Source organism: Amblyomma americanum, chromosome 10, assembly GCF_052857255.1.
Source record: "Amblyomma americanum isolate KBUSLIRL-KWMA chromosome 10, ASM5285725v1, whole genome shotgun sequence".
Classification (NCBI taxonomy): Eukaryota; Metazoa; Arthropoda; class Arachnida; order Ixodida; family Ixodidae; genus Amblyomma; species Amblyomma americanum.
Genome location: NC_135506.1, coordinates 62,763,726 through 62,779,677, shown reverse-complemented (window position 1 = coordinate 62,779,677; position 15,952 = coordinate 62,763,726). Strand labels below are relative to the sequence as shown.

General features: G+C 46.7%; 1 protein-coding gene across 8 annotated transcripts in view; it reads left to right on the top strand.

Moving 5' to 3' along the window:
* The first annotated feature begins 2,098 nt into the window (after nucleotides 1–2,098).
* Nucleotides 2,099–15,952, top strand: part of mahj (LisH and WD40 domain-containing protein mahjong) — a 74,653-nt gene continuing 60,799 nt past the window's right edge. For all 8 annotated transcript variants that reach the window (XM_077640820.1, XM_077640819.1, XM_077640817.1 and 5 more), the window contains exons 1-3: nucleotides 2,099–2,479; nucleotides 8,530–8,718; nucleotides 12,282–12,358. In XM_077640820.1, the coding sequence (XP_077496946.1) occupies nucleotides 8,564–8,718; nucleotides 12,282–12,358 (232 nt within the window). In that variant the 5' untranslated portion in view covers nucleotides 2,099–2,479; nucleotides 8,530–8,563. The remainder of the gene's footprint in view (nucleotides 2,480–8,529; nucleotides 8,719–12,281; nucleotides 12,359–15,952) is intronic.

Sequence of the window (15,952 nt, the reverse complement as noted above, 5' to 3'; positions counted from 1 at the left end):
TATAGCGCTAGTTCTCTCTGACAGAGTATTGATGTCTGCCCTGAGTTTGGTAGGCGCTTTCGACGGCTGCGGGGTGTCGGCTTCCGAAGCCTCGGCCTTTCTTTTGGATTCCTCGCCTTCTTTTGTAGGATGCGGTCTTTTAGTTGCTATTCTGGCGTCTGTGTCCGTCGCGTTATGGGCTGAAGACTGGGACGCGTTGGAGGGAGTGTGGCAAATAGCGTCTGTTTCCATCGCATTATTGGTCGAATCCTGGGACGCGGTGGGTGGCATTCTAGCCGCAGTGGCATTCTGTACCTGATGCGCTTGTAGCAGGCGTTTAATGTCAGCCAACTCTTTTTTAAGGCTGGCAATTTCTCTGTCTCGGGATTGTAGTTGGATCTGAAACTCCTTCTCTCGAGCGTCAATAGATTGGGAGGCCTCTGCTGGCCAGCTCACCTTTTTATTGGAGCGGCTATCGCTGCGTCCGCGGCTTGAGCTTCTCTTGTCGTTCCCTGCAGGGTTCCCCAGGGGCGGGAAGGAGCTGGAGTTGTTCCGGCTGTGGCTTCCTCCTTTTCCGGTAGCACCGTGTTCCTTCTTCCTGGGCCTAGACTGGTGTCCGTGTAGTGATGAGTCGTTGTCCCCTTGCTTGGGTGTCTGGTTGCCATGGGGCGTTCCTTGTTTGTTCTTGTTGATCAGCCGGAATTTGCAGTTCCGGCTGCCTGTGTTGTGGCCCCCGTTGCAGACGATGCATACGGGTTGGCAGGTTGGCTGTTCTCCCTCAGGTGGAGGCGAGTGATTTTCTCCGCAGCGGCGGCAAAGGTTCGTTGTAGGTTTGTAGCAGACATCGGCCCGGTGTCCTACTCTCCTGCAGTTGTAGCATACCTCATGTTGCTCCCTGAAGGGGTGGACCCGAAAGACGCCGCACTGATAGATTACTTGGCTGGGTAGCTTCTTTCCAAAAAAGGTGATTTGTATTGTTCTGGATTTCCCGATCCTTCGGGCATCCACAACTTCTATTCCTTCGTTTCGGTTTCCGAAGCCTTGGCGAACCGCTTCGGGCGAGTCTCCCGCGTAGGCGTTGTAAATGACCCCTTTTACCGAGTCTTCGGGCGCCGCCACGTACGACGTTACGTTGTAGGTTTGATCTTGGATTTTCAGTTTTTCAATATTGGCGTATGCAGTCGCCCGTTGACGATCGGGCGTGCATAGCGTAAAGGTGTTGTTGGCCGTATTGACTCTGATAATGTCTTCATTCTTCACCGTATCATACGGCAGCCTGGCCACCTCGCAGGCGCAGAAGAGTAGTAGTCCGGGCGCAAAGTCCCTCAGATTCCAACCTTGTGGTCGGCAGACGATTTTGTAGTCGTCGGTCGGTAAGCGCGGGAGAAGGGCTTTCTTGCTGAGTGCAAGTAGCTTCTTCCCGTTCTTTCGCGATGGAAAATTGGAATTAGACTTGCCTTGGCCGTGCCCCTGCGCAGGCTCGTCGTCGGTTGATGCGGGCCCTTTATTCTTCAGGCCTCGTTGTCGGTCGCGGTAACGAAGAATGGTTTCCCATTTTCCGGCCTCGAGCTCCGACGGTGATATTTTCTCGCCTTCCACGGCGTACTCCATCTGTGCGGGTCCCTGGGCGCTCAGTTCCCGGCGGAGAGGTGACGACCTAGGTCGAGCTCGATGGCTAGGCCGGCAGTCAGCCGGCAATATGCCTAGGTGTCCGTAGATTGGCAAAATCCGGCTGCAGCAGGCACTGGACAATGGCCCGGATGTCGTCCAAAATATTCGAGCCCGAAGGCTGACTCTTTCTGCCGAAAAGTGGCTTCGAGGCGGGAGCCCATGCGAGACACGTCAGCACAGCTCCGTGGATTGGATTCAGGGGTCCGTGCAATTTCACGCAATTAGGATGATTTGAACATTCCCGCTTTCTCCCACAGCCTTTCACAGCGCGCCATCTTTACGATTTTAACAGAAGCTCCAAGTACTCTAACAGGTATTGTCCTAATAATCAGCTATTATGAAGCTACTGAAGCACTATTATGCAATGAAAATAAGAGATTTCTAAATAACAGAAAACAGAAAAGTGGTTCAGTGAACTGCGCTCCAAAAATACGGAGCGCGAGCATGCGCAAACCAGTCATCATGGCGGCGGCTCGTTTTTGCGACGCAAATAAGCAAAAGCAAGGAGTCCGGCGAGGACCGAAGCCGGTCGGGTGTCAGTCTCGTGTCAAGGATACGCATCAGGTGCGCGTACAGGACTACTTCGTTACGTGCGACGACACTTCGAGAAGGTTCGCTTGACGCACGGGAGACCGGCGTTTTTCCTCGGCCGTCAGGCCAAGGCACGATTGTCGCGCCTCCCTCTGGCTCGCATCTGAAGCCAAGCACGTGGCAGCCGCGGTGGTTGGTGTGCGACCGCGCTCGCGGTGCGTGCTCGTTTACCCGTCGGTTCTTCGTCGTCGACCGGCGCCGCGGAAGCAGCAGCGGATTCCATCTTCCATCAGCCCGGGTGAGTAGCCAACGTGTACTGGCCGTACAGCGCGTACTGCCAGCGCACCGTCTGCTCACAAGGCGAACGTTGCAGACGTGCATGTCCGGACAGCGTAGACTAGCAGATCATTTAGTCCCAGTCGCAAACGCCGAGCCGACAATGCGCTAGGGTTAAGCGTCGGTCCGTTAAACTTGTTTATTGCTGCCGCTTCCGCACAGTTTGGTGTCGTCTCGATGCGTTCGATAGCGTGTCGTCGCGGCGGACGTCCTCGGAAGCCATGTAAGAGAAGCAGTGCCTGTCGTTCAGAGTACTCCCAAACTCGTTCAAACTTCCCTGCCGTCAGCTGATTTGCCCCATTCATTGCTGTAAGTCCCCCTCCGCACCCTCCCAAGTTTTCGTTGATGCTTGGCCCTTGCTTCAAACTTGACCGCTTCAAAATCATCCTTGGGAAGTGCTTTGAACTGCCTCTCGGCCAGTTTCACGAAACGGGCTGTTTGTGGAATTAGTAAACAAGCTTCTATAGCATCCTCATTCCAATCCTTAAATCTGATCGAGTAATCTGTGAGCTTGTAAAGTGGTCATGTTTGCTGATTTAGGAACATTTCGTGTTGACAAACTGGTTTCGTACAGTTTCGTAAGCGTTTACCGGCTGTTCTGAAGTTTGTCGTCTGCCACCTTTTTTCATATTTTCCCACCTTCGTACCAAGAACTGGTCTAAAACTTGTCTGCACTATCGTTCTAGTGAATGTCGTCTGATCATTGATTCGACGTTTGACGGAGCGATTGCTAATTACTTGTTTACCCGTGGAAGGGACTTGGAAAAGATCTTCGGTGCCGTCAAGGACAGGCGCGAGCGGCGACGACCTGATCGTTTCGGCGGTTCGTCTGAAGTGCCCCAACAAAGCGAGAATTTATAGCTATTCGCGCTCAATCGCTTCTTACCCCAAATTCTTATTTTTCGTTTCTTTCTCGCTTGTCTTTATTTGGTGAACACTCGCAGAGCCTCGAACTTTGTTTACGTACCGGGCTTCCCGCGCTAAGGCGGGCATTCGGTGGAAGCCAAGTTCAGCTCATTTCTATGACGCAGTTTGCTACTACACATTCGAATCGAGCCTTTTGCGAACGATTTGAGACATAAATGAAGCACTTTCGTTGACCAAATGCTGAAAATGCTTTCTCTTACGTTTCTGCATTTCATAATGGACCGTGCAGGCTCTGATTTCTCACGGGCATAAAGTGATGTTCGCGGTCCATAACGTCGGTTTAAAAAAAACTCCCATTTCGTGAGTAAGGCTTGTACCTAAATGCCAGTATTTCAAGAAAACAAGCCTCTCGGAAGTATTGCAGCAAAGGGAAGAGGGTAGTGAACTACTGAGGAACTGCTATCTTATCAGTTACTTGCCATTGTTGTTTTGCAACAGCAAGGATTACAGTTTTTTGCTTCGACGAGTGCTTGATATGCTCTAAACGTGTCAGTTTCGATTCAGTTCGCGTCATTTGCTTGTGGATGTAAGGCGATCTGAGATGGAATGACATGCTGGTTTGCTAACTTGTGCCATCAAGCTGTGGGTTCAATTCATGCACCATTTCTAATGGTAGTAGGCAGTCCTGCTGCATTCTCATTGTAATCCACCATCTGAATGCACATGCGAGTATTCTTTGCTCTGTCAGGCACAATGTTTCTGTGAGGTGATCACCATTGAGTGCATGTTATAAAAAACTCATTTTGTCCAGGTTTTTTTTTCTACATTCGCTCAGCTACTTTGCGCAAGCACGCTATAGTATTTTACAGTACCGTTACAAGTATTACACTTAGTAGAGTATGTATGTATTATTAGTTTGACAGCAGTTACAACTGTTTCCCGGTGTTTTCTTTTCTCGGATTACTGTGCGAAACTTTTGGTGCGTGAGGTTTTATCACTGCATGCCACATGTTTTATGTTTGTGTGTCCTTCTGGCAACTCAGGTGGCGGTGGGGTACCACGACATTTTGACCCAAGGCTTCTGTCGATAACAAAAGAGGTCGTTCTTTGACCTGTATTTTGATAACAAGCATAGTATGTCGTCTCCTGTGTAATCACTTGTGTTTACTCAAAGGAAGTCGCGTAGCAGATAGAATAACAGCAGTTACGCAGATAAGGCTCGCTCATACACTGTGCTGAAAAATTTGCAAGGGCCAGCTTATCTCAGGGGCATAAGTGACAACAAATGAACAATGAGCTGTAATATTGCAGTTTTTTGTACGCTTCACTTGATTTGAAGTCAAGTTCTACATTGTAGCTACCTTTTCGTCTGCTGAAACCTAAACATAAGAAGTAGTAGTTCAATTAAAAAGTTCTTAGGGGTTTAACATAGTTAAACCATGTAGACGTGCGAAAGCAGGTGTTCATTCTTCAATTGGAGGGAATACTTAAGCTCCGCCTTTAGGATATGGCGCGTTATCTTTAGAGGGTTAATGCCCATACATGCAGAATTGGTCATTCTCTACTGAACATTCATAGATGGCAGAGAGTCCTCATACCACTACCAGCATAGTGGCAAAGCGGTTAAGTGATGCGCCATTGCACTGACAGATCACAGCCACCGGTAGGGATTGTGCAACCCATGTTGCTCTTGTCAAGCAACCTTTTGCACAGTTGGTGCGATCCTCCTCTGAACTTACCTGAGCTTACCCGAGTAACTTGGGTAAGCTCGGGCAGTAACTATTTGCTAGGCAATAGCACAAGATCGTATGTATGTACAGTGAAAGTACGTGCAATGACAAGGTTCTGGGTCCCTATTAATAAGAATGCATACTTTATAATATACGCGGACGACACAAGCATATTCTTCAGTGGTTACAACCACGATGACCTCATTATCCTTGCAAATAAGACGCTTTCAGCGCTTGACCACTGGGTAAACTCTAATGCTCTACAGATAAATGTTTCGAAAATGAAAGCAATGTTGTTTTGTCCGAAAGGAAAAATATTAAGTTTCTCCAGACAACTTTACTATGCTTCGAGTAGTATAGAAATTGTGAACAGCTTTAAAACATTATGAATTTGGTTTACAGAAAAACTGCTCTGGGATACACATATTGATAATATATGCCATAAGGTTGCTCGTGTAGTTGGTGTACTATCACAATATCGCCATTTTTTCTCTACCTCAATTAAACTGCCTCAGTTTTAAACTCTCTTCATGTCACATTTGCATTACTACAACCTAGTTTGGGGAACTGCTCCAAAGATCACTCTTCAAAATATTTACCTCCTTCAAAAGAAGGCCTTAAGAATAATTTTCAACCAACGATATGATTATCCTTCCGCAGCCCTTTTTTACAATAGTAACGTGCCGAGAATATTTAGTCTCTATGATATACGTCTGTCCTTGCGATACAAACAGGAAACGGGACAAAATTCCAACAATATCTCAAATCGCTAATCTTGAGCTCCTAGTGCCTACATACCCTCTGCGCCGTCCATGGCACTACACCCTTAACACTCCATGACCTAACTACGGTCTACAGAGGCTTAGATATTATCTTCCCGCATTACTCAACTGTCTATTTGATGCAGGCATTGACATTAATAAATACAGCAATGCTGACCGCCGGGCGTTCTTTCACTAAATAATTCTCTTTTTTTTATGGTTTGTGGTTGTTATGTATTTCTATACGGTCGAAATATGCAGGCTCGTTGAATGCTTAGCGTAACCCGCCAGCACGCCAATATCACGTTGTCTTCATTCATGTATGTTGAAAATTGTTCTTTTTTATGCGTTGTCAATGTGTTCACTGCAGTGAAATTAAGTGCTATAATCTCTGTATATAGAATGTTTAAATAATGCTTTCAGTGCATGCTTTGAATTTTGTATATTACTTGTCCTTTATGTTATATCGTGCACTTAGTTTGTATTTTCGCTGTTAATTCATAGATACCTTAGGTTTATGTATGCCTTTCTTGTTTGCATGTGACCATTGGCGCCACTGTTGCTGGATGTTGTGGGCCTCGGGAGCTTGTCAAGCTACGGCTTTTTTTCCCGGGGCCCACTGCTCTCTGTAGCAAGAAATAAATGAACTGAAACTGAAACTGTTGGTTAGTGTATGAGTGCTTTCACACTTATGTGCTGCGACACTGGTGGCATTGCAGCACGAAAATTCACATTTTTTGACTCCCTGAATATGCTTAGTGCGTAGGCTAGGTCATGCAAGTTTTTTTCCCCTTGATAGGTTTGCTTTTACAAGTGGTTTTCCTGAATTTACTATTCAGTGACTTAAGAAATTGCATCCAGCCTTGTACAGCGTTGCGTTATGCATATACTTTATTGTTGGTGAATCTCGTGTAGTATGCCCATCTTACAGATCTTATCTATGCAGGGTTACCCTCACAGCTAGAATATCAGGATGCGCTCATATTATGATCCAGGGCTTGAGGAATACTAGTACTTGGTGTCAGACTAATAGTGAAGTGCCATTGTTACAGGTAGCACTGAGAAAGGAAGGGCATGATATTGTTTATAATAGTCTAATTGGTAAAACAGATTGGCTCTTTGGCAGAGATTGTAAAATGTTCCTGTCTTAAAGTTATGGGGTATGAAAAGAAGCCACCTGTTGCCTAATTTAACGATAGATATTGTTATTCTGAATACTTGTCAATGCCTTAAGAAAGTTAGCAAATTGGCTGCAGAGGAAATGATTGAGGTTGTTCTGTACTGTTGAGGAGACAGGTCTGGCACACCTAGGCTGGTTTAGAAGCATTGCCTGGCACAGAGGGTTCAAAACAACCTACCTGTTACACGTATTGCACCACGCTTTGTTCACGTGAAATACAGAGCAATTTGTTATGTGAACCGTGCTCCATGTGTAGCTTTTTTTGAAGCTCTACTTCTCGGCATTTGAATTTTCCCATGCATTTGCTAGCATGTTAATTGTTCATTAAATGAGTTAATTACATCAGTACAAAGTGAGAAATGCGTATGAATACTCTATAATACAGTAACTGTACTTCTTCGGTTCAGGGCCAGATTTTAGCCCTGGTTTATGTTACATGGGATGACCTGTATATATTTGCTGTTTTTTTTTATCTTCTCTGTACAACTTTTCGAGTTGTATCGCCTACTATTGGCTACTTCATCGAACTGCATATGTGAGCGGCCTTGTGGCTACTTTCCTCTTATGCTGCGGGAGAGAATCTGTACCAGACAATAATATTGATGCGTCAGTGGTGCATCGCGGTACACAAACACTGAAGCTTGGACTGCATGTTATGACTCTAGGTTTGCGGGTGTAGTTACAAGAAATTTTTGTGTTTGTTGCAACTTTCACAAAGTTTTGGCGGCTAGCATATTTTGCAGTGCACTAGCAAATACCGAGAGGTGGTGGAAGGGAGAAGCATGGGAGGAGATGCGGACGGAAAAGAAAAGAAAGAACGGCATCAGATGCAAGAGGCAATGTGCTGAAATTTAGCTATACTCCGTTTCATACATAGCAGGCAACGCTGCGGAGGCTGCGGAAATAGTGCTTCCGCGAAACCATATTACTCCCCCGCATATCGTTTGTTCTCGAAACTTCGATGAGCGTTTAGTTTGGACGAAAGCAAAGAGCGGTGCAAAAGGTGTGCTAGCTTTGAAATTCATGGTTGGAGCTGAGAAGCGGTCGGGGTTCGGGCCCTCTGTTTATAATATCCAGTGAGTGGGAACTACATTTTCGCCGCTGATTGAGTAAGAGCAATTTGCCCTACCAACCGCGTATCATGTCGCCATGTATCATTCTTGCTTCTCGAAGCCTTAATGAGCCGCAAGACAAAATTGTGGCAAGAGGAAAAACAAATTCCAGAAGGTGCCAGCCATGGCACTTAAGGTTTATCGGAACGAATTATTCTTGTGTTTGCTTAGGTTGTATGGAGAACTACTTTTTGTGCACGGACTTGGCCTGCGCGAACAGGTGCGCTAGGTTTGGCAGCGTTGCCTGCTTTATATGAAATGGAGCATAGGCAGTTTTGCATCATGGTTTCAGGCTGCCTTTAACTCGAAAAATTTGTATCCCTAGGAAAATGTGTTTTATCCTCCTTTTTATTCGGGGGCAGTGTCCAGTGGCTTGGGTGTCGTCCCACCCTTGCCATGGAGCCGGTGCCAGCGGCGGCGGCCGGCGGAGGGGGAGCCGCCGCCACGGATCCCATCCGGACGCTGGATTCCGTGAGCGAGCTGTTCCGGTTGCTGGAGCAGTGGGAGTCCCAGAATGGGACCGGAGCTGACCCTATCCCCGTGCTCACCAGGTACCCACACTTCCCGGCCTGTGATCTTTATACTTTTCTTTGTGTCCCAGTCGTATACTGCAAAAGTGTCATCATCCATAGTGCAGCAACTTAGCTTGGTGAGTGTGCTGCATTAGCTCACTTTGGTCTCCCAGAGGCGGGTTGCCGAAACGAGGAGATGATGAATTCATTGGCAGGAGGGCTCAAAGCCTAGAAAAAGAAAGCGGAAAGTAAAAATAAGCAAAATCAGGATAAATGTAAATCTGGTTGCAAAATAACAAGGCAAATAAGTCAGGAAAGCGTAAGGAAGAAGGATCACTTGCAAACCTTTTTTTTTTTGTCTGCCATGTTCAAAGTTTAGCTAGCTATTGACATCACCAGGAATGAGCATATATCAAGGAATTGTATTTGTGGCTATATGTCATCAGAGTATGATGAAAGGAGAATGAAGCAGAAGAAGGCACTACAAATTTTTTTTTACCCACGGCGGTGACTCGTTGGGCTTTGGCGCTCGGCAGCTGATCCCAAGGTTGTGAGTTCAATCCCGGCTGCGGCAGCCACATTTTTATGGAGGGAGCATACAAAAACTTCCTTGTGCTGTGCAATGTCAGCGCACGTTAAAGAACCCCAGGTAGACTAAATTAATCCGGAACCCTTCACTGTGGCGCCTCTCATACCTAGCCCATGTGTCCACACAGGACGTTAAGCCCCATATGAAGCTTGCTACAACAAGGCTTTGTGTGAGACCCCCTGGTCTAGGGACATCAGCAGAAGGGAGGCACTATGTCAGGTGCTGCATCACATAAAGAGAACATTGTTCCTTTTGAATGAGTTACTATGCATATAGTTGATGAGCTGCTGTGAATCACATTACGTCAACCTTTTAAGCGATTCGCAAAAAAAGAGGCAGTTGGCTAAACGTGACCCAAAGCATGGCTTTCAACTTTTCCGCTACCACCAGGGCTTGCAAGTGGCCTCAGTTGCTTTGTTATTTTTTTAATACTCTGATGCCTGTGGATGTGCATTGTTTGGCGCCCATTGTGACCCGAACCAGGATGGGGAGTTCAGTCTTGTCTTGTCACCAGAGGAGCAGGGTGGGAGGGTGATGAAGGTAATGGAGAGCAGAGGAGGTTGGTATTAGAGAAATGAAAGCAAGGGGAGAGGGTTACAGCAGTGGGGGTCTCAAGGGTGGGGGGGTGGGGGGGGGGGAATGTTGGATTGAAGGAAAGGGAAGCAAGGCATAAGCAAAGAGATGAAAACTTACACTCACTGTTTCTGCTTTGCTGTTGCAGCATTTGAGGCCAGACTGTCGTGCAGTGTGCGCTCAGCAGCAGCAGAATTTGAAATGCTTTTCCCACATGGGTGTAGCTATGAGAGACCCGACAGATGGCGTCCCTCATAGCCTGAGTCGCTTTGGGACGTTAAACCCCCATAAACCAAACCAGACCCTGCAGATGCTAAAGTTCAGCATGCATATGGGTGATACCAGAGAGGCAGCCACTTTTTTTTTCTTTTCTTCGTTTTTTGCCCCCTTTTAAAATGCGGAATGTGTGGCTGTGTGTTTGTGTTGTTGCCATGTTTAAACGTGGTGAGGTGCAACCTGTGGCGCCTTTCCATCAGTTGCTAGTCCTGGGTAAACGCAGCTATGTGTTCCGCTTTATATAGGGAGCCAGAAGTATTAAATGACAACATCGCCTTTGCTTGAATAAAAGGTATGAGCATATTTATGCTCGGCCGGAAATATTTTTTTCAGTGAAAAAAGTGAGCCATTGGCCTTTCGCGTGTCGGGTTCCATGTGCTGGTAGTAACCAGTTCGAGTGAAAACATAATTGTTTCTTCACGTTCATTTTTCTTTTAATATAGTGAATGTTAATGGTGAGCAACTTCATTGATGCTTTCACGTGAGGTGACAGTCGACAAATTTTACTATCAGTGCTGGAAGCCGACTTTTCTCCTGTCTTAGCTTATACCCCTGTCACACGGGCACTTGTAAGGCCTTAGAAATTAAGGTCCTTTGCCCCAAAGGCGCGTGACGCGCATCTACACGGCAAAGCGTCGAGACCTTTGCGATAAAGTTCCGTAGCAATAAAGGCGGCCGTCAGCGGCTTTAAAGTTGCTTAAAGGAGCAACCCAGACGGCAGCGCCAGCTAGGGAGCTCAAAGAATAAAAAAATTGACGCAATTTTTAGTTTTGAAACCGTAAAAAATATCTAATTTATCTTATTCAATGGTTAATTTTGCGTTACAGTGCACTTAACCGTAGAGGAGGCTATGACTAAAGACATCCACACTGCTAAGAAAGGACTTGACGCTTTTCAGCAGCCGCATCGACACACCCGTGCTTGCGCATCTCGCTTTGCTGTTTTTTCTTCGTTTGCTCTTTGTTGAGTGCGTGTTCTGAGTTTGCTTGTGTGCACAAAGCACGCTTCTCGAACACAACGAGGAGCCGAACGGAAAAGTGCGCCTACCGTGCTCGGACCGAGAACGATGAAAAAAAAAAAGAAACTTTGTTTCAAAATATCCGTTTCTCACCGTCAGAACGCTCGTTTATTATCGTGATAGCTACTTTTTCCAACATAAACGAATGCACTCTTAGCTGAAGTGCTACCGTCTGCTTTAATTTCATAATGTTACTAGCGCCGCTTCACACACAGCGGTGACTTTTGGCATTCACGGAGGCCGCGTTCTAGCTCCTTTGGATTTGCCGTGTAGCTGCGTCGCTGCTCCTTTTCAGTTTTCCTCCTTTAGTGCAATAATACAACTTTACGGCAAAGGCCGAGAAGAAGTCCCGTGTGACAGGGGTATCACTCGAAATAGTTAAATATGAGTTCCAACACTGCTTCTGCCATGTTGCGCTCTTACCTCATTTTTTTCGGGCACTATTCTTGCTCACTGAGTCATTGAATTCACTCTGTACACTCAGTTTTGTGTGTTAGTTCAGATGGAAAGCATTTTAAAATTAATGCGGAAAGGTGGGCTTTTGTGGAAAACCCTTATTCTGGTCAGATTAAACTAGAATTAAAGCCTTAAGACGTGTCTAATTTGTGTACGTAGTCGTTTAATAAATTGTGATCCCCCTTTGGTACAGTACCCAAATTGTGAAGAAGAATTTGAAAAAGGAACATTAGAGCCCCAATAAATGAACGGAGCAAAAGCAAATTTTATTTCTGTCAACTTTAATTAATTGTGGTATTGGCAGTACTTTTTGTCTTCGAAATGGGATGATATTGCAGAACTCTTCGAGGCGGGCATTAGCTGGGGGCATTTGCTTGTTTGTACACTGAAGGATGAAACCACGTGGGGGCTTCTGCTCTATGTGCGTGCCCAGAAGCATCAAGGAGCTCAGCATTCCCGGCAGCAGCAGCTCGTTAGTCGTTTAAGGAGAGGAAGAAACGAAGTCGGTGTTCATTTGTGAACATGTGCTTGTTCAGCCGCACAAGTGGCCGCGTTGGGTCTAGCAGCTGGAAGGAGTAAGTGATGTGGGAAAATTGTCAAACGAATGACCTCGCCTCACCCCAAAACTTGATTGTGATGGCAAGCGTTTGTGCCGCTCCTTGCCACGTCTGAGATGAGTCTTGGGAACAGTATCGCAGAGCTCGTCGAGAAGGAGACGGAGGCGTACCTCAAGATGGACCCAGACCCCTTCGACGACCGGCATCCAAGTGAGTCACAGGGCTCATAGGCATTTCAGGGAACTAGTTGTTAAAAGGGGTAACTGCACTGTGCTCCCCCTCTTCAGAGTGCCCACAGGCTGCTCTGTATGGTTCTTGAAGTGTAGTCCCAGTGAGAGATCGTGTGGCTGTATTTTGTGTATTCTGGAAAATGCTTTCGTAGCCTCAGTGGCCCAAGCCACATGCCCATGTCCATAGTATTCCTAGATATTTTGTTACCGTATTTATGCGCAAAATTTGCGCACTTTTTATTCAGAAATTAGGGCTCCAAGAAGGGGGGTGCGCAAATTACGCGGGGATTTCACGAGCGCGACTTAAAAAACTCCAGTCATTACGCACAATATAGGTATAGTGTATGTTGCTGCGTATACGTTAGCACCCGGACCCGCACCCCACGCTGGCCGCCCCCTGAAAAGAAGTTCACTCCAAATAAAAGACTGCGCACCCCCCCCCCCCCCTCCCCCCCGCCCCCCTTGCGGGATGGCATGAAGGTGCATGCACGAAGCTGAATAAGACGCTAAAACAGCATCATTGCTTGCGGCCCAGCCAATTGTTCGGTAGTTCCGGATTCCGTAAGTTTGCTTTCGCAACTTCGTCCGGGATAGCAACCGCGAATCAATAAATCAATTATCACACCACACAATTCTTTAACAGTACCGCGCGAGCGTCGACCAAACTGCTTGTCAGCGCCTTATCACGGTACGGAGCTGAGAAGCCAGTGAGAACAGCCACGTGTGCACAAGTTTTCCGACACAACGATTGTCGTCTACAAGTTTTCCGACACAACGATTGTCGTCTATGAGCAAACTTGTGCGCATGCGGTTATTCTCGCTGGCTTTGCCGCTGCGCGCCGTTATAAAGCGCTGACGTGCAGTTTGAAACTTGCCGTATAGTCGTGATATCCCATCGCAAGACACGACCGAACAACCGAGCACAAGCCGTCAGAGCCATCAAGAAAAACATAGCCAGCAGTCGATTCACATGCATCAGCCAAACAAATAGCGATGTTGGCTCTTCTATCAGCTGCCAATCCTCCCCAGAAGCGCTGCTGGCCGTTCCGAGTGGCGATGCCGCTGGTGCCGCCGCGATTGTAACAGCGGCCCTGTTACCCACCGGTTTTCTAATGGGTACAAAAATTCCCCTGGCCTGGTGCTCAGCTTTTCTAGGGTGAGAAGCTTGGGAAAAAGGTCCTGGACCAAACCGTTACTATATAGACCGTTTACAGAGAGCAGTTCGCTCTGTCCATGACAGGTGGCGCCACTAGGATGGCTACCACTTCTGGCGTTAGCAGCATCGTCGCAGTGTGAAACGCTTGCGCGCAGCTTGTGTATGAACGTCAAGTGACTCTCAAACAACCCGGCTGTGATACGGATGTCATACATATTGTTGAATTAATATATAGAGCTAATATCCGTGTGGTCTAGTGTAAAAAAAATAGATGCGCTTGTTACATATGGGACACTTTGCGGCACATTGCCGCCGTTTTTCGAGGAGCTGTCTTGCGAGTTCATGCTGCTTTCAGGAGAACAGAATGTCAATTTGTTGTTCCACGAAAAAAAAATAAACATATCACTAACACCACGCGCCAGTTTATTTCAGCGCCAGCAGTAGCTGCGGGAATGCCAGAAGAGCATACAAGCCTGTAATCATTCTCACCTTCGACAAACACTGATGCAATATATCGAATAATCGGTGCATTTTTAGACCTTTGCAGTGTGTGCTTCCTGGGAATTGGCACAGTGCTCGCTAAACTTTCTTGCATACTTGGCACTAGCGCGGTGGGAGTGGTGATGCATGGGACAGCGGTGATATTTATCATGACAGGACTTTGTACATTACAGCTATTTCAGCTGGTTACATCTGCTGGTGCTGAACTCTGAGCACTCTTCAGTTTTATTAGGAAGAGAGCACAGCCATACGTTGCCGAGCTTCTGAAGGGGCCTTTGAAAAAGTATCGACATTCTTCCTTTGGAAGCCGGAATGTTAACGGATGATAAAGTAAATATCTGGGTAATCAGCCGGCGGTCAGATGCACGCATATGTTTGGTTGTGAGTCGCGTGCACAGTTCTGAGCAGTTCTTAATAGCTGTGAACACACATTACCCCATTCTGCAAAAATATGGAGCTCTTAAAAGCAAGCTTTTAGGCATTGTCCCACTTTTAATCTGTAGTTAAACAAGTTATGCGGTCCACAAATAGCGTTAGACGATCAATTGACTTAATAAATATGAACTCGCGGGTAGCTGACCGCGGTTTGTTGACACATTCGAGCCGATTCGGACAGTCTGAAGGAGAGGAGTAAATGAGCTGGTTGAGCCAAGCATTTTCCATTACCAAGGCCTTCTATGCGCGCTCACACGGAGTTTTTGCACTGTCCGATGGCTCGTTATCCACAGCAAGAGCCGGAGAAGCGTTTTGCAGCCAGGCACCAGTGTGCCGGTAGCCGTCTAAACGAGAAGGCCCAAAGGCCAGTGATGGAGGAATGGTCATGTGACCAACTATGGGGGCGGCCATGTTCCCGCACTGTAAAGTGTCTATATATAGACGAAGGCAGCAGGGCATTACACTCTAAACAGAAAAGGGTAAAAGGGGAGTAAGGTGTCCTCTAGAGCACTCCTTTTTTGAGTCCCATATAGGTGTGTTTGGGTTTAGGGTGTATTTGCCCCCTGGAAAGGGTACCCGTGCAGCTGCTGCCATAAAGACAGTGCACCAGACCTGGGAAAGGGATTGAGATGCAAACAAAAAAAAAGTGATGCCTGGGGGGTGTGATGAAATGGCTGCGCTATGAATGGAATCTTGGCCGCAACCTAGGCAAGATTTTGCGTAGCTGAATACTCGACAGCCAGGTGAAATGCACGTGCTACTTTCTTTGCTTGGAGTGCATATATTGCCGTAATTATTGTCAATTGTGAAAACACTTGCTGATGTTAACTTGTTGGCAAAGAGGCTTTTTTTTTTTAGTAGTCAAAATGACAAGTCTGCAGGCTGTTAGGTGCAAGCAAACCAACATCGGTTTTGTTGTTGTTGTTGTTGTTGTTAGCCTATCAAAAGATGGCACATACCCACACTGGGGGATCGGCCAAGAATCTGGTGGCTATTCACCTGAACGCAGTTAACAAAAAGGAAAAGCACGTGGGAGCATAACACCGGTGAATTTTTCGTCATGAACAGAAAAAGGATGAGTGTTTTGATTTTAAAATTTTAAGAATAATAATAAAGAGAGGGATTAAATATTAATGATTTAGTCAAAATGTAATAATTGATAGAAAAGAAAAGGTTGGAACACTTAGCAAGGCAGTCGGTGAGATTCTATCAGGAAATTTTGAACAGCGGTGCAAACAGATCTGTGGCTGAACCCAAATGTGGTGGCGCCAAATGATAGCAAGAGCGGGCTGCTCAAACTAAGGCCAAGATGCTGCAAGGGCTCCTCCAGCAACCTTTTTCTCAGTGAGTTGAATCGGTGACAATACAGCCAAAAATGTTCAATAGATTCTGGCTCACGGCAAAATGCACAAAGGGGAGAGAGCGCCAAACCCGACCTGTGTAAATAGAAATTTAGAGGGGGGATGCGGCAGCGTAGCCTCG